Raw genomic sequence first — 26,280 nt, 5'->3', positions numbered from 1 at the left:
GACTGAGCAGTGCAGAAGAGGAACCTGGGTGCTACTACCTTGGTCTCAAATACAGACAAAACTTGCTGAGGAAGACACTGAGGTACAACACACCCCTTCTCCCCCCCACGCCACCCCTTTAAAACCAACCAAAACTTACCTCGCCCTCCACAGTTTCGTCAAACCTTTTGATCAACCCCTACTGTCCCAATTCTTTCAGAAAGGTCTGAAGCACAATTTTACCTTTGAATTGAGGGAAAAAAAATGTAATCCTGGAAACAGATGTGGTTATTTTCAGCCCTAACAGATAGAACTATTAAAATGCTATAGATTTGATTGTTACCTTCACAGTGCAGAAGTTCCCCCTTGGACTAAGGACATTGTGTATTTCCTAATATTTAAAAAGAAATATTTTTTTGTAAGTTATTTGCTCCCACTGTATATCAAAACCATTGGGGGAAGAGTTGCATTCTTTAATTCCCAGTCACAGAAGCCTTGCTAGGTAGCCTTTACAAAATTATTCCTTTAGATGCACTGGCTGAAGGGCTACTTGTATAGAAAGTGTTCGATGCTACCGGCCGCTGGCTGCTCTGTGGGAACGGGTATTGTTATCTTGTATTAAAACAGTAGCTCTCTGCACTCCAGCAGATTTATTCTGTTATTGTCCCAGCCTCCCAAGTCCACTTCAGTCTGCAAACCCTAGCGTGGAAAGAGACATTTTTAAAGGACTACAAATTTTTCATACCATTTAAATAGTTTCCAACTGACGTCCTCTCCTAGCTGCATGTTTTGTTTCACTGATCTTAATTCCAGTCCCTGCTGGGTTGCAACCTTCCCTCCTTGGAAGGAAATACCTTCCAGAAAAATGGCAAAGGATCGAGTCCTGAAGCATATACGCTCCACTCTCCTCAAAGTTGGTCACACGAGCCTGGGCCCTTCCAACTTGCTACCGTGGTCCCCGGGAGCAGAGATGCATGTTCAGTAAGACCAGCTCTGGCCAGGATGGAGGGTATTACAGCTGCATTGTCTGTTCTCAGTTTTAAACAAACTGTATTTAAATTTGTTAAATAAAATTATGGTTTCTAAGAGCCAGAATACCCCGCAACTCCATTATCAGAGACAGTGAGCATGTCTGGTGTTTCTCTCATAGCCTGAACCCCCTGGTTCCTGGAACAGAAAGCAGGGGCTGAGCAACTTCTTGGGGATTCTGAACAGATGAGCAGCTTGAATTTGATCTCTTCCTATCCCTAAAGAGATGGCAGCTCCTCAGGGGCTGCGGAGCTGGTGAGTTAAAAAAAAAAAAAAAAGTAGTCACGTTTTCCTAAATCCTGTGTTTCTGTTTTGAGGAACAAAAAGAAAACGGGACCCAAGATCCCAAGAATTTACAGCAGGTTTAAGTAAAAAGTAGGGCTGTGCTCTCCCGTTTGGATCTGTGTATGCAACCCCTTTACTTCTGTCCCAACCAGAATGTGATCCCTGCTCATTTTACAGGGGGGAATTTAATCTTTAGGTGCTTCAGCGAGAGCAGGGGTGGAGGGGTGACTGGAAGACTAACTTGTCCTTTTCTCCTCCTGCACCTCCTCCTTGGAAGTCCTCATCCCTGCCTGGCTTGAAACATGATGATACATATCTGATAAAGGACAAAACACATTTCACTTTTTAAAACTTTTTTTTTTTCCTCCTTTTTGAGAGAGAGACAACCTCCACAGTAAAATTTAGGGGGAAAAAAGCTCGAATTAAAGTCACTTGACAACCACCCTGGCTTCCAACAAGTAATGGCCTCTTTGCAGAGTCAGTTGCTAAATTCTGCCTGGAAGCACCACAAAATGGTTTTCCACACCTGGTTACTCACATGTTCACCGACTGTTTTCTCTCTATCTAATTATAAAAACAAGGTGGCCAGTTGTAACACATTTTTAAAGTCACTGGAGAGCCGAGCTCAGCTTTCAGTTCAGATGGCTTCAGTTCTTTGTCTCTCTCTCTCTCCCCTGCCTCCAGCACCTCTTTTCTCCCCCACATTCACCAGACGGTCCATAACATCATGCGCAGCCACCCGAGCTGTGGGTCCTCCGTAGTGCAGGGAGATGAGCATCCACATCCATCCAGGAAACAATGGACTCTGGTTCCTTCGGGGCCCATCCTCTCCTCTGAACTTACTGCCAAAGAGCAAATCCTTTACCTGGGTCTAGTAGAAATTAAGATGCCCAAGTGCCTGGGCCATCGTGTCCCCAGACATGCAACCAGGAGTATTCAAGATGAACCAAACATGGGAAAGAAACTCTCATCAGTCCACGTACTGGGTTCTTCCTAAATAAGGTATGTCGACAGATTGTATTATCCGTCCTGCAGTGCGTTCTTCAAAAATGACAATCTGCAGAGGAGAGGGATATATAAAGTTCCTTCATACAAAGGCTGAGTTACTTTAAACATTTTTAGGAGGAAAAGGCATGGGATCACAGGAGGGAAAGGAAACATCATTTAAAGAGATCAATCAATATGAGTTTGAACAGTAACTGTGATGCTTCTTCAGCACCACATGATGCAGAAAGTGAACCAGCATCAAATCAGGTTTGTCTTGATTTTGGAACTTGATGCAGTGCTTTGAAGTTTAGCTGCCATCCTCGTTTGTGTCTCAGTGGCTGTCAGAGCCACAGTCAGTTTTAGAGCAGCACCTTCCCCAGTTTTGACAGATCTTAGGAGGTAACAGTCTCCTTCCTCTCTACTGCGCTGGTTTTCAGCCAGAGGTAGGTGATTAATCTGCTGTATGTGTCTAGCTCCTTGGGACTCAGAGCAGGATTCTTAATAATACCAACAAGCAAAGAGAAATCCCACTAAAGCCTCTCACCTCGTTGTTCCCTTTCCATAACCAGGGCCCAGGAAGGTAGAGTGTTTCCTGAGGTCCAATTTTCCAGTAGCGGCCCAGGTTCTGACCATTGACAAACACAACTCCTTTTTCCCAGCCCTAGGATCAAGACAGCACACAGAATTACTGAGGCAGCTGTATTGCCCAGTTAACATCCCCCCAGCAAACTGTCTACTTGCACACTTGGGTTCTTTCAGGCCACTTTCTGCAGGTTTTCTGCTTACTTTCCCTGTGCAACTCCCTGACACCACTGACATTTAAGTAAGCCCTGTTGAACAGGAGTTATCCTTAACGTACTAATTAAAAGGATGAAGCTTTCAAAAACGTGCAATTCATGCTTCATGCTTGTACAGGGAACTTCATCCTTTTGAACAGGCATATCTTTATTTCTTCCCAAGCCCAGAATATCTCCCCTCACCTATTTCCCAGGTGACAGAAGTGCTGTATTGGTACCGACTAGTGTAACTTACAACAAAGCATAAATGGAAAAGTGAGTACAATAATGATTGGCATGAACCGTGGCTCTAAGGGAGTGAAATTGGAGGAGAAAATTGAACAATACTTCATATCACATCTTAAGTTCTATGCAAGAGCAGCAATCTTCCACAGAAGAGAGATGTGAACACTAACTCTCATGCCATGTCCACAAAGAAGTGACTCTTTCCATATCACATTGAGGAGGCAGGGATAAAACTAGTGCCTTTGCTTTTTTTTTTTTTTTTTTTTTTTTTGTGGCGCCCTTACTCCTCTGCAACTAGAAAAGAAATAGCATTTTTAAGTCAGGGAAAAAGACTTAACTGTTCATTAGCAGCTGTGCAGGGTCACTACTGCAAGTATTTTCTCATCAGGATCACTACAGACTGAACAGAATTACTGGCCAGCTTGAGAAGACTTCTACACCCTCAAAATAATTCTCTTTCTCCAAGATCAGAGGAAGACTGCAAAACTCCAGACTACAAGACAGAGCTCAGTCAGAGCTATTACACGAGTGTCTTTCTAACCAGCTTCTTAAAAAAATCTTGCTCAAGAAAATATAAGGAGGAAAGAAGAATAGGACTTGCCTGTAGCTTCAAGAAAGTGTCCTGTGGCTGATGCTCTATCCACAACCTTCCACGAAAAAAAGCTGGACCAACAAAGTAATCTGGGACTGCACTCCAGCCAGCAGTGTGTCGTAAGCTGTAAGAGAGTGACCGAACAGAGCAGGGAAGCGCTAGGCAGCACTGAGAGACACAACACTGGTCTCGAGATCATTCCAAATCGCTGCTTACCATGGCGGGTGGATGTTGTTACAACAAGGTGGTTATTTCCTTGCATGCCTGAAATGTCAAGCAGTTGCTTTCTAGTGGTAGGGCCTAAAGGTAACATTCTCCAGGCTGCAAAGGGACGAAGTGTTTATCTCCTGTAAACACTCAAGGCAAGCACCTAGCTGATCTCTCCCCGTCACTTAAGATGAGTGAACTGGTGGTACATGTCTCAGTCTTCATTATCCTATGCTTGCCACATCACTGATAGGCCAATTTCTGGTACAAGAAAGGGATATATGGGGCCATCACCATCTCTAGTACTTTACAGCAACGTAAAAAACCTCTGCTTTAAGTCAGTGCTGAAGTGCTGGTCCTCCTTCAGATATGACAGTGCCATGGTGCCGGCTTTAAATGCATGGGGCTTGCGCAGGCTAAAGGAAAACCTGTAGAATTGGTGGGATTCAAAGCAGACGTTCCTGCCCAGGAACACAAACACATCCTTGCAAGTCTGCAGTAATTAGGGGCAATCCGGCATTATTTCTTACCCATGGAAACGATTTGGGAGCAGGAGCCAAACAGAAGAGAAAATAGGGAGTGTAGGAGTCCCACAGAAGCCTTGAGCTTCTGTCAGAACATGTTCCTTACAAACTGCTCTTGGATTCAGGGTAGTTATTGATCCAGTGCAGCTCGGCTGCTACTGAATTACTCAGCTGAAAGCCCACGACGGTTCCTTTCCCAACACCACGCACCACCGTCCTCCTGCGCAGCGGCTGCGAGCTGATGGTGTTTCATTGCTCCCAGTCACCTGCCAGGCCCCCGCTGCCTCACTGACTAATCTGGCTTTTCTCTGGGCATGGCAATGCGCTGGCTTTACTGTTCCTCACTGGAAATACTCTTCTCACACCCTGCAGGCCAAGGTTATGCGAGTTAACCCATCAATAAGAATCCTTCAGGTAGCTCCCCCCAGCACCTGTTAAGAGCATCCTTAGACATTTCAAAATGTTGACTTCTTTTTTCTTTTAAAAGCCATTTCAGTTTAACGTGGCCTTTCCTTCCTACACAAACTGAGGGAGCTGTGGTATCTTGGGGGATGTAGATGTGTTGCTTTCTGGTATTAACTGAAAACAGTCTCTCTGAATTGTGGCAAGAGTCCAGAGGGCATCTGTTGCCTTAAAGGTTTGCTGAGGTTTTCTGTATCTACTAACAGAGGCTCCTTAACTTACCCCTGCTAAATTTCTTTTTCAGTCTTTTTCGAATTAAAGCAAAATAACTTAAAAGAGAGGAAGCCATCTGGACTTGTTAATGTACTATTAGTAGCTTCCTAGAATTAATCTGTCCCTTGCGAGTTTGAATTACTAAATATATCAGACATATTGCTAATTTCAAGAAAGACACAAACTTCTCCCACATGTGGGTGTGCTGGGACCCACCCCTTTGGGTAAGCTGTGCTTTTACCTACCCCATCTAACCCTGCTGCGCAGGCTGTGAGGAAGGAAGTCTTTAAATCCTCCACAGTGGGAAGACATTTCACACCTAAATAATGGTATGGATAAAGCAGCACCATTTTCTGCACTATTTCAGGCAAAGGTATCAGTTAAGGAATTTATCAGTGCAAAAACCCACTCACCTGCTTTTACCTTGCGTTGCCTTTCTGATAGATTTAACTGCTACCTATTAAGATTTTGTACTGATGGTAAACAGTTGGTTTCAAATGAGGAAGAAAACATTTTTAAACCCCACAAACCTTTTCATGAAGCCAGGTTTCATCTCCAAACTGTAAATCTTGAAGTTCCTCAAGGGGGTTTTATTCAGGAAGACGTCACCAATTAAGCCTGCAAGAGCAATGGGGGTAACGAAGAGTTGAAAAACAGCTAAAGCTGATAGATTTTCCTATTTGAGTGCGAGGAACAGCAGGAGATGGAAAGCAGCCACATTCTGCAATGGAATTAGAGTCCATATGGTCCCATTGCTCAGCCAGATTGAGTGGAGAACATTACTATACTTTGGCCTCTCCAATCTCTCCTTTGCTTCAACTCACCAAGCCGTTAAACACCCTCCAAGCAGAAAACATTGTTGACACACGCACCAGATGGGGTTTTGTTGTTATTGTTGTCTTTTAGTTAGCTGTCCATGTATAGATTTTTTTTTTTAAAGCAGTAAATCAGTTCCTTCTCTAATAGGCACAGCAAAATATAACACGGGCAAGCACTAATGTCCAGTGCTGATCCCGTGCTTTTCATCCAAGGATCTTAAGACACCTTAATAAGTAATTTTCCTTTAGCACTCTCTTGTTAGATGAAGTTATTCTCCATGTAGCAGGCAAAGCCTGGGTCCTAATCCAGCCTCCTAATTACAGGACTGCAGTTGAGACTGCCTAAGCAGCGCAGAGGCTTTATGCACCTCTTCTGCAGTAAACTAAAATTAGTACAGTCACGTGCCTAACTCCATTAGTCTATTTTGTATAGTTTTTGCATACAGTTCCCCACTAAAATAGAATCCTGGGGTTTTGACCTCTTCCAGCTCCAAAACTGTGTGTGACAGACTCGAACATTTTAGTAAATTCTGCTCAACAGGATGCAATTCATTCCTCCTGATACTGTGTGAATTTTTAAATGCTGTGATCCTCCAAAAATCAAACCCCCGGGGGAAACACAGATCAAGAGAGGTATTTTCCTTCTCTTCCTGTGAAGTAACATGCTCACAGAGCAAGAGAAAAGGTACCCTAACATCACCTAGCGAATGTAGAGCAGAATACGATTCGCTGATGGCCTTGGGTGTAGCTTGTCCCCTATAAAATAAGAAGCCTCGATGCAAGCCATCAAGCAGCCACTGCTCTTCATCTCCGACTGCTCCAGAGAGGGGCTGATGAACTGTGTTTTTTAACAAGTTCCCTCCGTCACACCATCTCCCACCGACTCCCAGATGGTAGTTTTGGCTAGCACTACCATAGCTGTACTGGGTCTTCGGTTTGGTTCTGTGTAAAGCACACAAGAAAGACAGTTCTACAGCGTTTTAAACTCCGAGAACTATCTAGGACAGCTGGAGAGCAAAGAGAACTTCACTTACCTTTCCTCTGTTCATTCAGTGCCAGCCCATAATTGACGCGCCCGCGGTTCTCTACCAAGAGTCTTAGCTGCCTGAATCCCTGTGAAAAAACAAAACAAAAAAGAGCATCAGCTGGACCAGTGCACAGCACGTGCTGTATCAGCCCTAGTGCTTGGTTACCAGAGGTCAGCAGAGGGGTTTGAGAGGGGAGGTGGCACCAAAACCTTGGGCAATTGTGATTTATCTGTTCTGGATGACGTGACAGAACAGTGTCACCGTATCTTACGCAAACACTTATGCCACTGAGGAACTCGCAGCCTTTTCATAAAAGTTTTCCTTTTTTTTGTTTTTTATTTTTAATTTTTGTATTTATTTCTGTTGAAGTTTTAAGTACCGTTTTGGTATCACCCACAGAGCCAGGAATGGAGTTTGACATAGTGCTGGCTTATTTCATCCAGCTCTCCCACAAAGTCATAAGAACAGGGAGTATATCCACCCACTCACCTACTCCTAGGAGCCACGTACAGCTCTGCTGACACTCCTTCAATCAACCCCCTACTCTCACTGCCAACTTCTGCCAGGGTAAGACCGCTCTCAGAGCTAAAGAGAGACACTCCCCCTCCCTTCATCCGAGACCCAAAAGATGAAAAATCCCCCGAACCCTCTTAAAACCTGCTTCGTGCTAAGGAAGATGAAGCCCACACGGACTTGATCTGCACAACCGGGGTACTCTGTGGCTGCAGCTGTGGGTGTGGCAGGAAGCCTGGCAAATTTTGTGCCGCAAGGACTACGGTGACTTGTATTTTCTCCACGGAAAAGTATTCAAAAACCATTCTCAATGACAAATAGTGACTTGGCAGTGAAATCACACTGTATTTCACTAATGAAATAGTGTCTAATTAGGGTGTAACAACCATTCCCTGTGTCAGGCTACCACAGCAGCTAGTTAAACAGATTAGGTGGGAGATGCCTTCTTGAGAGTGCTGCCTCTTTAGCAGTCTTGGCTCTGTTATCCACATAGTATTGCTGTGAACAACCTCCAATTACTTACCTGTCCTTCAGGGAGAGAGAGCTCCACGCTGTTGTAGTCCAGCTCACCAACGTACATGGTGTTTACAAACACCTGCAGAACAGAACACAAGAGAGGAGAGCAACTTCTCATCAACTGTACTACAATCACGTGTTGCACAGGTTACTGGAGTTGGTTTTGGGGAGGAAATGGTCTCTACTTGAAACCAGAACTCAGCGTCCGTAACGGTGTCACTGATTCAGTCTAGGTGGGGGAAAAAGGAATCACATTTCTCAGAACATTCACTACTCCAAAGTTTAAAAGTTTTAGTAGACTGGAACCTCAAGCTGATTTACAAATGATAAGGGGTGGTTGGGGCTTAGCTGAGGATCGAAAAGAGCAAATCACAATTCTCATCTAAAAATTCACATTTTCCTTCATAGCTGACCCACCTCCTGCCTAGCTGCCAAGAGCAAAAGCATTTACATCTGCCTGCAGTTAGTCACCCTCTGCTCCTCACCTGCGCTCGGTCACGGACATGGTCCCTTGAATGCAGATGTCCACCACCAAATATAACAGTCTCGTAGAGCACATATCCATAGGACTGCCCGCTGCTATCATTTAGCTGCAGATTCTCCATGTTAATAGGAAACTCTGACTTAATGGGCTGCAAAGGAGAAACAAATTTAACGGCAGAAGTAGCCTCTTGGCATTGACAGGCCGCACAGAGGCAATTAATTTAAGACAGGTGTTCTGCTCTGCCACAGGTTACATTTCCCCTGTAAGCCTCCAGAGTGTTCCAACCTGAATCACCTTATGCCTCTATGAAAGCTACAGCAGTAAAGACAAGCTATCAGAAAATGGAGCCAAGGCCTTGCAAAACTGGAATGCTGAGAAGAGAAGCAGCAATAGGAAAGGTGAGACAAACATTTGCCTCCTTCGCATATCCTTAAAACATTCCCCAGCCTTTCCCTCATGGGGTAACAACCAGCGCACTCCTTGCCTTTTCCACCTAAGAGGTGATGCCTTTTAGTACCCAGCAGCATTAAAATTGGTAGTCCTACCTGTAAAAGAGACGGTAACACATCCCAGAGAGAGATATATTGATGCAACAGGATTGCACCATACGACGCCTTGCTTTCGATCATGGGAGGCAGAGGAAGAGGCTGGCCTGTGATGCCAAAAAGAAAGATGAAACAGCTACTTCAGGTGCAAAAAGCCAGCATAGATTTAAGGCCCCTCCAGGCCTCCTTTGGTCCTCCATCCCACCTTTTGGAAAAAGCACCCAGCCAGTCAACCAACCAGAGTCACAGGGCTCCAGCAGAAGGGCCAGATTAAACACTCTGTAGGTAGAACAGTGTTTAGGTTCTCGCATTTATAATTACCAATGATCATGCTGAAGAGTTGTCGGAGCTTGAAAAATTTGGATGTATAGTCTCCAGCCTCTGTCAGCACAGCGTCGTAATCTGAAAAAGCAGCACATATGTTTCAAAAAACATACAGCAGCTCCGGGACAGCCACCATGTACACTGTCGTCAAAGTAGTAAAAGCCCAAGACACGGTTTTCTTGGCACTGTCTATATTATGGAAACCTGTACATTTTTATCTGTGCGAATGTAGCTAGACAAGCACAGAGTCGCTTAATTTGGAGAAGAGCCGCTCACTGAGGAGCAACATACTTCGAGAGATCTAACTTGCACGTATCCAGATTTTCACACGAGATAAAGTCCACAATTAACAGTTTTAACAAAGGGCTGCTGGGATGTAAAGCGCTTTGAGGTACAATTTGTCTTGGTAACATTAAACCCCAGAACTGTATCTTGGATCACCAGCTTCAGGGCAGTGAAAGAAAACTCACCGTAACTGGTGACATCTGACTTGTATTCATCGGCCTCCAAAGCACCGTTCATGAAGCCAAAGTTGGTGCCTCCGTGAAACATGTAGAGATTGATGGATGCTCCTAATTTGAGGATGGTTGCTACAGTATTCACCATTTCTGTAAAGGAAGGGCAGTGCCAGGAAGGCCACAGATCAAGGAGCAGGGCTAACACTCTTCCAGTTAACTCGAGCAGACACAAACACTCTGCTCCTTGTCAGTCCCGCCTGAGTATTTACAGTGATTTGTGCTGTGATTTGTGTTTTGCCCTCAGTAAGGGCAGCACACCTGCTGACATATCCAGACGTATCAATACACTCATACATACCTCCCCTATAGCTGAAAAAGGGTAAAGCTCATGCACTTGAGCAGGAATTTTGCTTTTAAGCAGAGGAGTTGTAAGGACTACTCAGTCAGACTCCTAAACTCAACACACTAATGACCCAATTACAAAGACAATTGCAGGAGGATGAGAAAGTCATTAAAACAGTCTTATACAGCTCTGTTTTCACTGTACTTTAGATGCCCTGGAGGTTCTGGGGTTGTTGGGTGGTTTTTTTTTTTCAGTACTAATCTTCCATCCTAATGAGCTTTTAAACTAGAAAAAACCTGATACTTTTCAGAAGGTGCTATACTTGCAAGAGGCTCAAGTTCATCATATTCCCACAAAAGGTAAAATAATCCTCTCTTAATGAGGAGTGTTTATGCACTAGACAAGTAATGCCGTTATGAGGGAGGTTTCACAAAACTTGTGATAGTTTTGCAAAATGCAAATAAAGTCTTCACAGGATTTAGATTAGCTCAGATGAAACAGATGATTTAAATCACCGGGCTGCATTTTAAAAATCAACCAAGGGTAGCACAAGGCCTTAGGACACACTGACACCAATAACTTAAAATGTATGGCACTCCGCACACCTCATAGAGTCCATCTCTGAGAAATAAAATGAGAATTTTTCTTTTTTTTTTTTTAAAAAAAAGAGCTGCTGCTTACTAACACTACTAAAGAAAATCCAAGGCACGGCAACGTGACCCACTCACTGAGAGATTATTCGTTGACAAAGACTCACACAAAACAAAGCTTACAGAGGGACAGAAAATTTGAAAAAGCAGTATGTGATTTTTCCACAACTGTTTGCTGAGCAATAAAGCCCCCCGATCTACAAGAACAGTCTATGGTGCTCACCATCTGCATCAAAGACATAGTGAGGGCCTCCCCAGTTATCAAACCACCCGGTCCAATACTCCATCACCATCTTTGGCTGACCTCTCTGTATCAAAACAAAAGCAAAGTGTTAAAGTGGAGACAGGGCAGTCTAGCACTCATCCCTATTTTCTAGAGAAGCACTGTTCAAACGCAGCTTGGCAATGTGGTTTGCAAGAGTGTTTTCTTCTGTTGGCATAAAAAAAAAAAAAAGCAGCTAAGGAGCTCTGGACAAGAACAAGATGCTGTGGGCCAGCAATGCCCAGAACAGGCAAGCGAAGCAGCAAAGTCCTCTGCTAGGCACAAAGCAAAAACCACAGCACACGATCAGGCGATACCAGCTAGTTCTGGATACTGTGGTTCGGTAGAGCTGTTGCAGAAAGACAAACCAACTGCCACTGTTTAGCTTCTGCTAGAAATACACATTTATAAACGTCTGCTTATCAGCTACACCACTGCCAGCTGAGAGTCTGCAGGTGCAGCGCAGCCAGAGCTTGCCAAGGTAGGAACAGCAGACCTTAGCAGCTTAATGCCTTTTTAATGCCGCATATGGTGTTGGCAGGAAGAAATTAGCCTTTGCAGGAATTAGGTCTTCATTAAAACGACTCTGCACACAGAGCAATCGCTTCCCATTTGTTACCGCTTGCCAGCTCCCTTTGCTCCTGCAGAATTCCACCCGGGCCCATCACACTGGACAGGGCAACATGTGCTCAGCCTGGCTGGCACTCCCTCCTCACGGTATTTATTTCAAGTCAAGGCAATTTTGTTTTTTATTTGATAGGGCCTTTACCTGATGCCACATGAAATGGCCACGGTAAGTGGCATTAAAGAAACTCGTGTTTCATTAAGAAAAAACAACTGGAGGTGCCTGTAATAATCTAATTGTTCCAGGTTCAGACCAGCTCTTGGAAATATGTTTTTCATCAATCCATCCGCAGTAAACTAGTCAAAGAAGGAGCTTTATCACCCTCTGAAATAAGAGATTGTAACAAGGAAAAGATAACATAGCTTCATAATCCTTACAAACATGAATGACAGGCTTCCTATCTTGTAATGAGGGAGCGTGGCAAAGGAGGAGCTGCTTTTATTGGGCCACGTTGCATTTGGGTAGTCAGTTGGCGGGGAAGGTGCCGCCTTCTGTTCGTTTGCAGGGTTTGGGGAATTTTGTAAGACCTAAAGAAGGCGGAAGCACAATGCAGCAGAGCCCCTTTTGCCTGTACAGGAAAAGAAAACAAATTAAAGCAGTAGGATTCAATGTTCAGCATGCCAGCAGCAAGGTTTCTTTCCACAGTACAGGCAAAGCCAAAGGAGGAGATCAGAAGAGAATTGATCACGGCCTGGGGCACAGGTCAGTTGTTCACATCCTTCCAGGCTGGTATTTGGAGCAAGCAGAGCAACAAGAGGAAGAAGAGGACACAGGATGCAAACAGAGAACCTATCACTAAAACCCAAAACTTGTTATTCCCTCGCTACCTCCTCATCACACAGTCAAGATGCTTTTTGCATCAAACATTCATTAGGCAATTCCCTCCCCCTGATTCCCATTTCCGACAGCACAGGACACTGTTACAGACACACAAGTTGACACCCCGAAGTCAAACGTTTTTTCACAGTGAGCGCTGTTAAATGCCAGGTAGGCTGGACTGTGTGGAAGGAGTTTTGTGAAAGTACCGTGGCAGTGTGTCTGAAATCAAAGTGTTCCTCTGATCAGTTCTGCTGCAGATCTTTGCTGAAATAGGGCCAAATGCCTAATGGAGCCAATACTCACTACTGCACAGCACGCCGTTAATCCAACTTCACATATCTGCACTCAGTATGAGGTGCTGGAGATGACTGAAACACCCATCACAGTGTTCCCTGCAAGAACTGCAGCAGAGCAGCACCCAGCACTTGAAGGCTACAGTTCTCAGCCACGCTCTTGACAGTAGCCACAGCACCAGGGTAAAAGGGTTTGGGAAAAAGACGACTGAACTTCAAGACAGAGGTCTGACAGTTGCAAAGTGGGATGCTACTGGGTATCAACACTTGAAAGCGTGAAGAAATCCATCCCCTAACAGCTAAATACAGGCCACAAGGCACAGCTGAAGGCCTTTAAGAAGGCACTGGATAACAGCCTGCTTAAAACCTCCCTCATACTCCAGAGAAATCACCATGAGTATTTTCACTGATTCCAGAAGGATTTGGCCTAATGAGAAAGAAGCCCAAGCATTTGTTCAAAAAAAACCCCAAACCAAAACAGACTACCAGCACTTCATTTCTAATGCTGTCCTGGAAAATCTAGGTGAACAAAGTTTTTCTGCATCTTACCTGTACTGTGTCCAGGTATTTCAGTAGCCCAGGTTCCAGTTTCTGAAAGTTAACGGTGGCCAGGGCTATTGGGAAAAGAAAAAGCTTTTATTAATTGTCTCACATACAAAAGGCCTAAGGAACCATATCCTTGGGCACCAGCCCAGCACAGGCTCAGGGGGAACTGGAGCATCTTCTGAACCACCAGTACAACCTCCTCGGAAATTTCCCATCAAAGTCTGCACTTAGTATGCAGAATCTAATGGGACCACAGCACACAGAGGAGTACTTGCAGGCCACCTTTTTAGCTCTAACGTTCAGAGATACTAGAAAGAGCATCAGAGCAGCTCATGGTGTGTCACAAGCTTTAATTAGAGGCTGTAAAGCACTTGGAGATCCTCAGATAAAAGGCACCACATAAAGGCAAACTTATTATTAGAAAGTCCTATCTGGATGCCACACTGCTCTCCCAGGCTTTAGCTGCAGGAATCGCTACCCAGGCAATATCTTGCAGCTTGTCATGTCTGTGGGGGTGGGCGAGAGAAACCACAGTACAAGTGAACCAGATAGAAATTGTAATTGGAAGACTTCTGTGCTTCTGTCCTGTGCAGCACGGGAGAACCGGCAACTACTCTGTGTGTGCTGCATGTAGAGAGAAAGTCGCTGCACGATCTCCAAGCACTGGCGCGGGAAGACCCGTGTCTGCAGGCCCTGATGCATTAGAAGACACTAATCTGGCATCAACGTCCCAGCCCCTGGTACACGTTTGAACCATTTTCATACTTTTCTAGCCCTCGGTCACACTGATGATCTTTCTCGCAAGAAACTTTAAAAATGCAGGAGCAATGATACGATTCTATATTAAAAATTGACTTCTTACAAGAGAGCTGGTATCAAATCCAGCGTCAGATGTGTCAGAGCACTTCAAACAGAATATTTACAGAAGCAAAAGCTCACTCCTCACTATTTATACCTCGATTTTAATAGGCTGACCCACGTAGTGGGCTGAGCTGAAGAATCTGGCACAGGCAAACGTGGTGGGCAAACAAAATAAAACGTGGATTTAGCATTGATGTAATGTTAGTTGGCAATCCTGAAGGCAAACGTGCCCAATTCTGCTCTTCATGCAGATTAACAGCACACCATTGAAAATGGTGTAAAGGTGCAGAGAACCAGTCCCCAGAGCCGCATTCATCCTTTCCACAGTAGGAAGTTTTCACATACACACAGCTTTCCACCATGGTGCTTCAGCCATGGCGTGGAGGGAAAGCAGAGTTTTTATTTTGTCACCTATCAGCTCCCAGAAGGGCTGCACCAGGTCAGATTAGAGCCACCCAGTTTGGGATTGTGGCCACCGAGTGTGCCCGTGAAGGGAGGAGGATTGCAGAAGCTGCACAGGTACTGAGAGATCAGACTGACTGCTCCCGCCAGGAACGGCAACATACAGATGCTTCTTGGAAAGGAATCTGCTGATGAACAGAATAAAGAAAACCACAGAATCACTGCATTCGTTTCCAGCTCCAGTATGGGGTCTTCTCTCTATTTCCTTAGCGTTTCTACAGTGGATTTTGTTCTCTCTCTTTTAGGGCTTTCATTAACCACCTTGCCGCTATACCGCTTTGAGCCCTAGTAATTCCACACCTCTGATTACTTGACATGTTGACTCTAATGAGCAGATTGTTATGACATCTAAAAGGCAAATTGGTATCAAAGAGCTCTCAACATGCGACATGCTGGAAAAGACAACTGCAAACAAGAAGGAGCTCGGAGGCAGGAGATATTCCTTCCCTCCAAAGATGGTGAGAGCTAAGACAGGCGTTCCCACAACAGCCCTTCAGCATGTCGGGCTGCTGGCAGGGAGAGAGTGACTCTATGTGGTCAAGGCTGGAAAAGGCTGCACACCAAAAAAATACAGCTGAGAAGACCACTGTAGTGGTGAAGGCCCACAGAGTTACTGAATTTGTCCCGCTCATACTGTCTGAGAAAGTCTTTTCCCTTTAATCATCTCCATCCCTGAGATTAGAAAATTAACAGTATTTACGACTGAGTGATGACAGGAGCACTCAAAGACTGCACCCGGCAAACACTTCATTCAGGGAAGCAATTACTACTCAAGCAGGCAACTGGCAGGAACACAGGAGAGATCAGAGGCCAAATACGTAATAAATCTCAGTTGAACTGGATCTGGAAAGCTGAAAATCAGTATCACGCTATGCCCCAACCAGTCAGATTTAGGGCACAGTGAAACTCAAACAGCTGTACCTCCATTTCCTCACAGTGAAAACCAGGAGGGGTGCTAAAGAGCATTTTAAAACACCGAACAGATTACAGTTTTTACAAGGAAAAGGGAAAATGGACATCCTTTTGCATCATGCACATCTAATGCCCTCCTTTACCTCCCTACCACGGGCTGTACACCCCAGAGCAAGCTTGCTGAGAAGACAGGGCTGCCCTGCAAACTACTGCTAAATTTACAGAATATTAGATTTCAAGGTTTTGATGGACTTTTTTTTTCTTATCTTTTTAATTGGAAAGCAGGTATCTTAGGAATAAGTTATTACCATTGGTAATTGCTGAGGTACTTGTTTAATATCTATGGTAATGAAGCAATAAGAAGTAGTATTTTCAGCCTTTGAATCTGGTGGAAAAAAACATCAAGCAATGCTAGGTGCTGCCATCTCTTGACTAACCTCATTGGGAAGTAGATGCCCAATACCAGACAGAAGGCAGCAAGGTATTTTAGTCTGCACACACTTAACGTCCTTGCAAGCAGAGGGACTGCCTCCCCATGGAGCAACCCTGCTGTCACCGTGTTACACCTTATGTCAAAAAAAAAAAAAAATCTCTAAACCTTTTTGGGAAGGGACTGGGTTTGTTCTGTGTGTTATACCAGCCATCCTTCCCCAAACCAGAACACAGATAACAGGTGCAGCGTGGTGAACAAAGCGCACTGCTCTCCTTCAAAGGCTGCATTTCATCAGCTGCCCCAGACAAAGAGCATCTTACCTGGCTCTCCTACAAGCACATACCTCCTTCCACCAAGCCAAACGACAGCCCGTTCTTGTTGTCAGAGGTCATTAACAGTTCTACAATCCCTCTGTTTAACAGGGCCTAAATTAAAGAGAGGAAAAGCCATTGTGTTAACAACCCCAGTTTAGTATTTGTCAGGATATTAAAGCACTAAAGTACATTATCACCTTCTCTGGGGATAGCCTGAAACTGGCAGTGCCTTGGTAAGAAATATTATTCCTGTGACATCTCCCATTCCTCCTGAAGCTTCCCTGCCTCCTTTTTCCAGCTTAAAGACAACTGAAAAATCTTATTTTATTTGACAAAGCTGGATCAGTTTTTTCACTGATGCATGAAACTTCAGGATTTTATCTTCCTCTTCTGAGATCAGTTTAATAAATAGCTTCACTGCTTCCCATCAAAAGAGGACTTCAGGTGGAAGAAGACAAAGAAAAGCAGCTCACCCTTCCTGACTGTCTCACAATGGAAGCTGAAAGGGGAAAATAGCTGGTTTGCCCGTGAATGCCATCACAGGACAGGACAGCTCAGGTACCCATGTTCTTGAACAGTCAAGTCTGAATGAATTTACTGGTTCTTCGGTAGCAAAGCACTGTACAAAATAGCACTCTAAGGTTTCTTAAATGCGTATGCACACACAAGGTCCTTCCCATTAGGATTGTTCCCTTATAGTTGGGGTTTTTTTACACAACAGCAGCTAATGTTTGAAGGAGAGATTAGGAAATCCGAGTTGCAAATTAACCCCTCTTTTCACTGTCTGCATTGGAAGTCACTCCTTCATCTTCAAGGAGCTTTGAAAACAAACCTTCCGTCTCTTGGTTCTAAATTACTAACTCTAAAATGCTGATAAACCAGCTCACACAGGAGTCACCAGTGTCATGCCCCAACTAGTTAGGGTCTGCTGAGTGTTTAAAGAAACCTCTGTGTATCGCACAGGCCCGCACACCCTGGGAACAACGAGCAGATCTGAGCAGCACACACAGGCTCCATTAGAGAAGCATTACAACTCAGAGTTTAAAGGCAAACCCACCGTTAAGACAACCTGGTTAATTTACCAACCTATCATCACTAAATCAATACCTGAGCAGAGGCTGGAATCTGACAAAATTCAGCTACTGGGGGAACTGGAATTTCTAATGAATTTTATTAAGACGATTCTTTGAGCACTGCATTAACAGTAAGTTTCTTCCCTCCTTTTGAATATAAGTGCAAAATGGAGAAACGGCAGAGAGCTGGCACACATTGGAATGCATTACAGGATTTCAGGGTGCAGCAGAGAAACCAGGAATAGAAACAGCGTCTGAGGCAGACACAGGTGTGTGCTCAGCTAATCCCAGCTCATGCCCTGTGTGGGGAGGGAGGTGTCAATACACCCTTTCACAGCCTTCACGTTTTGGAAGGCAAAGGCACTGCACCCACAAGAGGGAGATAAGGACAGGGATTTCTGGTTTTGTGTGAGTTGTGGGGGTTTTAATGGGTATATTAATTCCAGGAAGAATTGCAATGTTATCACACATGCCAGAGGCAGATCGAAGTAACCAACTCGCCACACTCAAAGCTCAAGGCCCAAACCAGAACAAAGACTAGGAGCTCCACCTCGCATTAGATCCCACTCCAACCAAGAAAGGAAGCCCTGCAAATCCTGCTTTCCCACATTTTCACCTTTAACCGCTCTATTTCCTCAGGTGTGAGTTGCACACAATACCTGAATATGACTAAACAGCACTGCAACCACACACCAGCAAAGAAATCTGTCCTGACAAGTCTGTAAAACATCACAAGCTCTTTCATCTCTGAGATATGGAAAAGCAAGCACAGAGTCAACACGCTGCTCAGACACAACAGAGTCCCTGTGCCCCATTCGTTTAGGGCTCCCAAAGCTGTTCGCTTATATGCTTGGCACTGGTGGGACACAGGGAGGGAAACTACGTAGATAAAACAAATTTGACATTACTAGTTCAGACTGGCAATTAACTCTCTAACTTGTTCATGTGTATACTTCATATTTAACCTTCTAAGCCGTGTTAAATCACTCCAGGAGATGGAGTTAGTTCAGGAGCAGGCACTGCTCTAAGCAGATTAGGATTCCTGCCACACAACTTATTTGGTTGAAGAGTTTCTCTATACCTTGAGCAGTGGGACAACCTGAGCAATCCTCAGGGAGAAGCTGGTGTACCCTAAGAGTTTCCAAAGGATCTGATAATGCTGTAGCAAAAAAGCAGGGAACATACACTCGACAGCACGTACACACCACTGGATGGGTGACCTCTCTCAAGTGCAGCAGCACTTTAAAGCGTTCAGTGAGAAGAAATTAAACAAGGACCCTTGTAAGACACACTGCAGATCCTGTTAACTGTCTGCCTTGCAATTGTACTGGGGGCAAACGAACAGGTCAGATGCACGTTAGATCCACCAGGATACCCTGGTCTCTCTGGGCACTGGCCAAGTCATTACCATTCAGTGCAGAGGCAGGAGCCAGGGCAGAGTCTAGTCTCTGTTTGACAAGAATAAGGGAGGCATTAGGCAAGTTAACTCACCTGATGCCGAGCTCCAGATTACACAGGTTTAGGAGAGTGCTGGTGGCTTGTTCACCTAAACCTTCCTCCCAGGAAAGTCAACAAGGACTAAGAGAGACCCTTCTCTAATGTCATCTAAGAGAAGCAGAACAGGACCAGCAGGAGAGAGCTTCTTCAAGGCCAGCTATGTTTTACAGATACTCCCCCACTTCCCTGTCACCCTCTTCTCTGGAAGAACATGGGCTTATCAGTGTTGAGAGGGTCATATGCCATCTCTTCCACTCCAGGAGGAAGCATCAAGGGAAATGCAGCCAGATTATGCACTGACGTTTTCAAGGGTTTCTGAAGCTATGCTCGAAAATTATTCAGAAGAAAGAAAATACTATAAGGAAGGTGGTTTAAGAGAAGGATTCACCACAGAAACAAGTAAACGTGACAACATTACCATTTTAACATAGGACATGTAGTTTGGGTCTTTGGCATAGGAACCGTATTCATTCTCCACTTGCACTGCAATGATGGGACCTCCTTTCTTGTACTGTTGGGAACAAAAAGGAGAAGTTGTTCACCATGATTTCTAACCAGAGAATGCCATCACAGGGGCACTGGCTTGCAGGAATGTAATGCACAGGTCTCCGATGGACTCAGTTCCACCCTCTCTCCCTCCCAAGTCTATGCATAACCAGACAGACAGATCTGGACTGCTGACACAGACAACTTCACTCCATACTGCTTCCTAAAGCGAAGCTGGTAGGTTTGTTATTGCCTCGACCTGCTGCTGTTACACACAGCTCACAGTGCAAACAGTCCCCACCTGTGGGTGAGGGATTGTACTTGCCTGAAGAGGGACGACAACAGGCATTAGGTGATCAAAATAGGCATCCACAGCTTCTGTGAAGCCCTTGTACGTTGTCCTCAGTTGCATCTCTGGATCTTGCAGGAGCCAACTATGAGAAAAGCAGCAAACAGAATCTGAGTCTCCTGTCCAGTCAAGGCTGCCAGAGGCACCCCCAGCCACCAGCATGGAGTCACAGCTGGGCAGGAATCACTCATCTGTCAGCGTGGGTACGGACATGGCGAGTCGGTGCAGGACACCACGTGAGGATAATCTACCACACACCTCCAAACGAGCCCAGGCTGCAACTGCCAAGCTGTTCCCCTTCTTTTTGTTCTGTATTTGGGGCCTAAGCTCATTCCATTAACTCTCCCAGTCAGATTTCAAGGGCTAAACTTACCACTCTAAAGGTTACTCTGGAATTCCCTGCATCCCCAAGGGCACTCTACAACCAAGCACTCCCTCATAAAACCCCAATCATCGCTCAAAACAAAGCTTCTGGTAATTGTTCCCATGCTTTCTACTGCTGATTTACAAGACACAGTTTGATGGTTTGGGGTTAACACGGAAAAGAGCAATTTGTTTAAGAGCAGAACAACGTAGTGCTGTAACAATTCAAGCAGAGTGAGCTTGTATCTTCCTTGTCTCTGCAAAAGGGAGTGTTAACTAACAGTGATTCCAGAGGGCTGAAGGACTCGACTCCTATATGCTACATGCAGCTCAATGGGCTTACAAAATCATCCTCTATCTGTAAAATGAGAATAGTACTGTTGCTCTTTATCAGCATCTTTTATCTAATAAAAAAAATGTATGTGGGTGTTGTGGAACAACTGACAATAACTTCTCATAACCTGATGTAGAGTGAGCTACTGCCTCTGGTCACAAGTAGCCACGCTCTCGTGAGCAAGTCCCTGATACACCTTCACAGTGCTGCACCCGAACCCTCTGATGCCAAAGGCATGCTGGAAAATATAAAAGATTAAAATAAATAATCCCCAAATATTGTCGAGTGTCTCCGCTGAGGCTTACGCTCTGTGAAGGTAAGAGCAACAAGTGGTGTGTAACATGGCACTGGTTCCACTGGGAACTAGTAACCAGGCAAGCCTCAGTGCTGGTGTGTTCAACTGGGCTCTCAAGGCCTCTTACTCGCAGGCCAGAAAAGTGATGGGTCTTTATTACTGCCAGCCATAAAATACATATGTTCTAGCAGGGCTTCTAAAATGGACCTGAGATGAAGCAAATTTTTACATCAAGCTGCAAATACTACTATTTGTATTACACTGAGAAAACTGGGTTTCCCCAATTCAATCTTCTTGCTATCACCATTATGCCACAACACAATTATTATTTTGAAGAATAACCACTCAAAAAAAATTCTGGTTGCGGGCTTACTATCTGTGCTGCTTAGGAGAGCTCAGTAACATAATAAGTATTCACCCGCTTTGGGGAGACAGAAGATAAATATTCCCATCTAACAGCCAGACACACTAAATCTCTGAAGGAGGCTCAACGGTACGATCAGGGGTTTTGCTCTGTTTTATTTCCCCAGTCTCAAACGCTTGCCTCAACTGCACTATTTACACACTGACCTGGGCAGGCCACCGAGGTCCCATTCGGAGCAGATGTAGGGTCCAGGACGCAGAATCACCCACAGTCCGTTTTTAGCTGCCAGTGAAAGGAAGGCCCTAGAGATCCAGACAGTGTCATTATTGTCTGACTGCAGAATCCCCACACCATGTGCTCCTAATACACCAATCACTGTGAAATTTCAGTACCAAAACCAGAAGAGGATTGCGGGATGAAGCAACTAGACTGGATCTAGCAACTAGTATTAAATCTGTAAGTCCCCAGGACTCCAGCAAGTAGGGGAAGGAATGAGTCTCCATTGCCTGGTCAAGGCACAGGCTTTGCTTCAGAAACATCTTCATCCCGAACCAACACACACCCCCTCCCCTCAAAACAGGAGTATTTAATAATAGAGCTGTCTGTACCACATACTCTAGATCCAGGTTTTGACTGAAGTCAAACTTCCCTCTTTCTTGCTCATGGAGGTTCCACGGCACGTACCTGAAATGCAGAGTTAGAGCAAAGGAGGTCAAGGGCTGAAAAGGGCTCTGTGGTTGTGACGCGCAGAAAAAAGCCTCTGCTGTCCCTTTGTTAGTCGGTAACAGATGCAGAGATTACTGCATGTACAGATTACAAGTGTTTATTTGAATGTTATTTTGTGGCTTTCTTTCATTTTTCTGACAAGTCCTTACTTCGTTGCACTCTCTCCTGTACTCTGCAATATCCGAGTTCCACAAGACCGTCATACGTGGTTGCTCTCTAGGTATAACTTTCATTTTCCAAACCAGAGCAATTTCTAAATCACAGCCGTGCTGAAAAGCTGTTTCAGCACCAGACCCTTCCCCACCCAGCCAGCATTACGAAGGCACTTTGTCCCAAAGATCTGACAGACATCTGTCTCAGTATTTGAGGATACTGCAGCATATGATGGTTAAAGAAAACCTGAGTCTACCCTTTTCTCATAACAACAAGTACAGGCAGACATTGTTACGGCCCACTGGAACTAACAAAGTCCTACCAACTTCTGTGGAAGAGGGGAGAGGTTACAAGGCATGTGTGACAGAGCCGAGGGAGCGGGGACACTTACGTTGTGAGGGTGTTTAAGCCACATGCTTTCATCTTAAGCATGCGGTCTTCCCAGTATTCCCTGGGGACTCGGAAATAGTGCATCGAACCCCCGAAGATGCGGAAAGGCATTCCTTCCAGCAGGAACTGTGAGTTCTCTGTCTGCAAGCCTAGGGTCCTCCCCCATAACCGCAGAGGGATCAGTTCACTCCAGTTAAACCTAGAGGGGAAACAGAGACATATGAGCATCCAGTCACTGGTAAAGAAATCTGTGCATATCCGAAAGAAATCTGACCCCCTAGGAGAGGCTGCTCACTTCACCCTACCTGGCAGGATGTGCTCTGACCTTCCTACTTCTTAAGGAAACCACAGTAATATAGACAATACAGATTTTTCAGAAGACTGTAAACCAGAGGGAAGATCTGCCCAAGATGTGTATTTAACACTCATTTCACTTAGCAGCTCCCATCCCAAATACAGCTGCGATGTAGCACTACTCGGGCAGAGATCATCAAACTAACTTGCCCATCTTGTATTTTCAGCAAGTTTTCACTCAATACTATCCAACACTTTCATAACTTATGAAAAGCAGGATCTGCCTGTTTTGCAGTAGGACGACATACGCTGGCTGATTTCCAGATCCTCGCTCCAGCAGCGGCTGCGTCTCAGTATTGCTGCTCTGGATGTCTTGTGGTCTCTTAAACCTTCCAGCTCAAGGCATGGAAAAAATAAAGAACCCTCATCTGCTTGCTGCGGACAGAGAATCTTTTCCTAAATGTAATGAAACTCCCTGGATTATATTCACCACTCAGGAAAGACTAAATCACTGCTTGTACTAACTCCTTAATATGTTATTTGTCAAAAGAACCAGAGCAAAGGGGATACCAGGTTCCACAGCACTTACCAGCATGAGTACTCTATCACAGCTCCACTCGGGTCGGTTCCTGCAGGTAAGAAACTACTTCCTATTGCCTTACATGACTCCCCAGTTCATTTTGGCTGAACCAAGAAAACATGTTACCAACTAGTCCAGATCCAGCGCAGTTACGCTGCCTCCCTCAGACCCTCCCAGCTCCACAACTCTGAATACACAAAGGAGTTAGACAATAGCAGCTTGTTCCTCTGAGACGTTATCACAGCCAGATGCGAGGGATGAATTCGCGTCTCAAGAAAGCAAGTGTGACCCACGCGTTGGAGAGAAATGTCACAGTCAGAGAAGAGGGAAATACCTGAGCCTCCGGCTGTTTTCTACACTACGTGTAGGGCAGGTAGTAGCAGAGGGGGAGGACTTCTCAGAACTCACAGCTTATGGGGATTGCTAACCAGGAGCCTGCAGCAATTACCCGGCCTCCGACACAAGACAAGGAGACTACAAAGGAACTAAATCTAAGGCTTCCAGGAGACTGCACGGGCTGGCTGACAAGCACAGAGGGTACCTGTGTAGCACAGCATTCTCACAGGACTCTGAAACAACCGGCAGCAGGCATGGGTAATACCTGGAAAAGGAAGTCTAGATTAGATATTCACTGCCTTCAGTCAGAGAGCGCTCACAGGCATTTATTGTCAAACCATTTCCAAAAAAGAGTGCTGAGCATGGAGATTGTAACGTATGCCGTTCAGAATGTGGTGCAGGAATAGCAGAGCTTTTATGATTTTTTGAGCGCAGCTCAAAGTAGGAGAAATAAGCACGAAACACCTAACTGCCGTATTTAAAGGGCGACTGCCTGGAGAGAACAGGATAAAAAATGCCCATCTATGCAAGAAAGTATGTACAGCCAGAGAGGGATGGCGTGAGGCTAGGCAACAGCAGCATTGCTTCCAAACAATTGCTGTGAATTTTACCAGCAGGAAAGGTGGTTCTCAATCCACGCAGAGGATATCCTATGGCTCCCTGCCCCTCTCCTGCTAGAACTGCATCTCACACAGATTGCAACTTTTGCAAATCAGATCCTGAAACTGCAGCTATACCTACTTCTGTTGCTTGGAGGCAAGCCTGAGGTGGAAAGATCAAAGGCGCCTGGAGACACAAAACTCTTAATTTGTAAAGATTAGGTTGGAAAATACCTAAATTTCCAATTTGTTTCAGAGCTAGGAAAGGCCCTGAATCACCCCTGCACACAACAGTACTGCCTAACTGCCACTGATGCCAGAATGAAGGCTGCACATACCCAGATAAAAATACACAAATCACTTAAGCTCATCTTAATCCTGGGCATAACTTAGTTGGCACGTTTCCATCAAGCTTCCTGCCTTAAAACTCCCTGGCTCCAGTGTTTTTTCTCACCAAGGACTGGTAGGACGCTCGCAGGCTCCCAGTATTTTCAACATATTATCCTAGATATCCTGAAACCCACATCTCTCACTACGATCTGTTCAAGCAACTTCCGAAAAAAACTTCTGTGACTCAGCAGAGCCACGTTACTCTGAGCTGGATTTCCATAGCTCAAAGCCCACCTGGGCCCTGTGCTATCTTGAGAACAACGCATAGCTCCCAGTATATTTTTTTCATTTCTATAATAACAGCACAGATTGCAAAGAATCCTTTTTTGTCTTTGCTAAAGGTTACTGGCTTACTTTGTCCCTCTGTATCCATTTTCTCCCTGCTTCAGGAATTTGAAAAAAAAAAAAAAAAAAAAAAAAAAAAAAAAAAAGCGCATTACATTACCCTGAAACAAAAGCATCGAAATTGGGTTGGACAAGTTAGCCCTTAATGAAACAACCTGTCTTTATAAGACATTAAGTTGAACTGCAAAACACTCCACGCGGAATAGGAAAGTGGCAGTTAACTGCTAAACCAGACAGCCACGCTAAGGCATTCGTGCCTGTAAAACAAAAACCTAGCTGAAGTCCTCTCTGCATGAGATACGAGATTTAGCTTCGGTGTTGGTCTACCACATCCCTGGAACAGCTGGGAGAAAAAGCCAACAGAAAAGAAAGTCAAAACAAGGGAAAAAGCATTGAGACCATTAGCTTGTTTTGCCAATACTAAAGGACGCGCTTCGGAGGACGAGGGACTTTACTGTTAATCCCTGAGCTCTACTTAGACCTGTCTCAGAGGGCTTTGCTGTTTATTCTGGGCTTCCTCTGCCCAGGGAAAAGTGAAAGCTCCGAGCTGCCTTCCCTCACGACTCGCTGTCTTGTGGTCACCGAGGTGCTGTGTGTGTGAGCCGAGCCCCAGGTGCGCCCTGACCACGGCCGGGATGACGGTTGCTGCGTTCTGCAGCGCCGTCTGTTCTCGGGTGACCTGGGCCACAGAGAGAAACATGGGCTACTGGCGGTTAAGGTGCTTTATAGATACACTCTTAGAGGAGACAGACTTCTGTGCTTTTATCAGGTATCAGCTTGCAGTAAGCCTCTGCTAAAAACGCATGTGGCACAAACCCAAGACCAGCTATAAAAGAATTTTGCTTCTAATTATGCAAAGATTTATCAAGGCTTTTCTATAGCTCTGAGGATCAGGTAACTTCCCACTATGAATTTAAGAACCCATTATAAAACATCGAAGGTACAAAAAAGATGAGAGTGGTAACAAGTAACTACATCTTCTCCTGCCTGAATATTATCTGAGCGTGTTGCTGTCAGGGACCGAAGAGCTTCTGTCACTTGGCACAGAGAAGTTGCTCTGCAGACTGGCTACAACACGAGTCCAGGAAAGAGCATCGCCCCCAAAATGGGATCTAAACCACACAGATTTAAGCTAGGACCTTGAATAACTTCTGGTTACTACAGGTGGGCTACAGAGGAACGGCTGTTGGCCCAGAGCGT

General features: G+C 45.0%; 1 protein-coding gene across 2 annotated transcripts; it reads right to left on the bottom strand.

The window, feature by feature from the left end:
• Positions 1-675: 675 nt before the first annotated feature.
• Positions 676-22,987, bottom strand: LOC113488474 (beta-galactosidase-1-like protein 2). Of its 2 annotated transcripts, XM_026863640.1 has the most exons (18): positions 22,538-22,987; positions 21,883-21,951; positions 21,474-21,569; positions 19,888-19,996; positions 19,495-19,587; positions 16,536-16,617; positions 13,528-13,592; positions 11,203-11,287; positions 9,999-10,136; positions 9,526-9,606; positions 9,205-9,311; positions 8,661-8,807; positions 8,183-8,254; positions 7,153-7,231; positions 5,831-5,918; positions 3,904-4,018; positions 2,825-2,941; positions 676-2,350 (listed from the first exon to the last, which is right to left on the bottom strand). In XM_026863640.1, the coding sequence occupies exons 1-18, from the start codon at positions 22,762-22,764 to the stop codon at positions 2,264-2,266; spliced, it is 1,857 nt and encodes a 618-aa protein (XP_026719441.1). In that variant the 5' UTR covers positions 22,765-22,987; the 3' UTR covers positions 676-2,263. The 2 variants fall into 2 exon arrangements, 1 of the variants encoding a protein (XP_026719441.1); XR_003399934.1 differs by lacking the exons at positions 676-2,350; positions 2,825-2,941 and adding an exon at positions 4,111-4,362.
• Between the last annotated feature and the right edge of the window lie 3,293 nt (positions 22,988-26,280).

This window comes from Athene cunicularia (genome assembly GCF_003259725.1).
Source record: "Athene cunicularia isolate RWA chromosome 24 unlocalized genomic scaffold, athCun1 chr24_part1, whole genome shotgun sequence".
NCBI classification, from domain to species: domain Eukaryota; kingdom Metazoa; phylum Chordata; class Aves; order Strigiformes; family Strigidae; genus Athene; species Athene cunicularia.
This window is presented reverse-complemented; position numbering and strand designations above follow the sequence as displayed.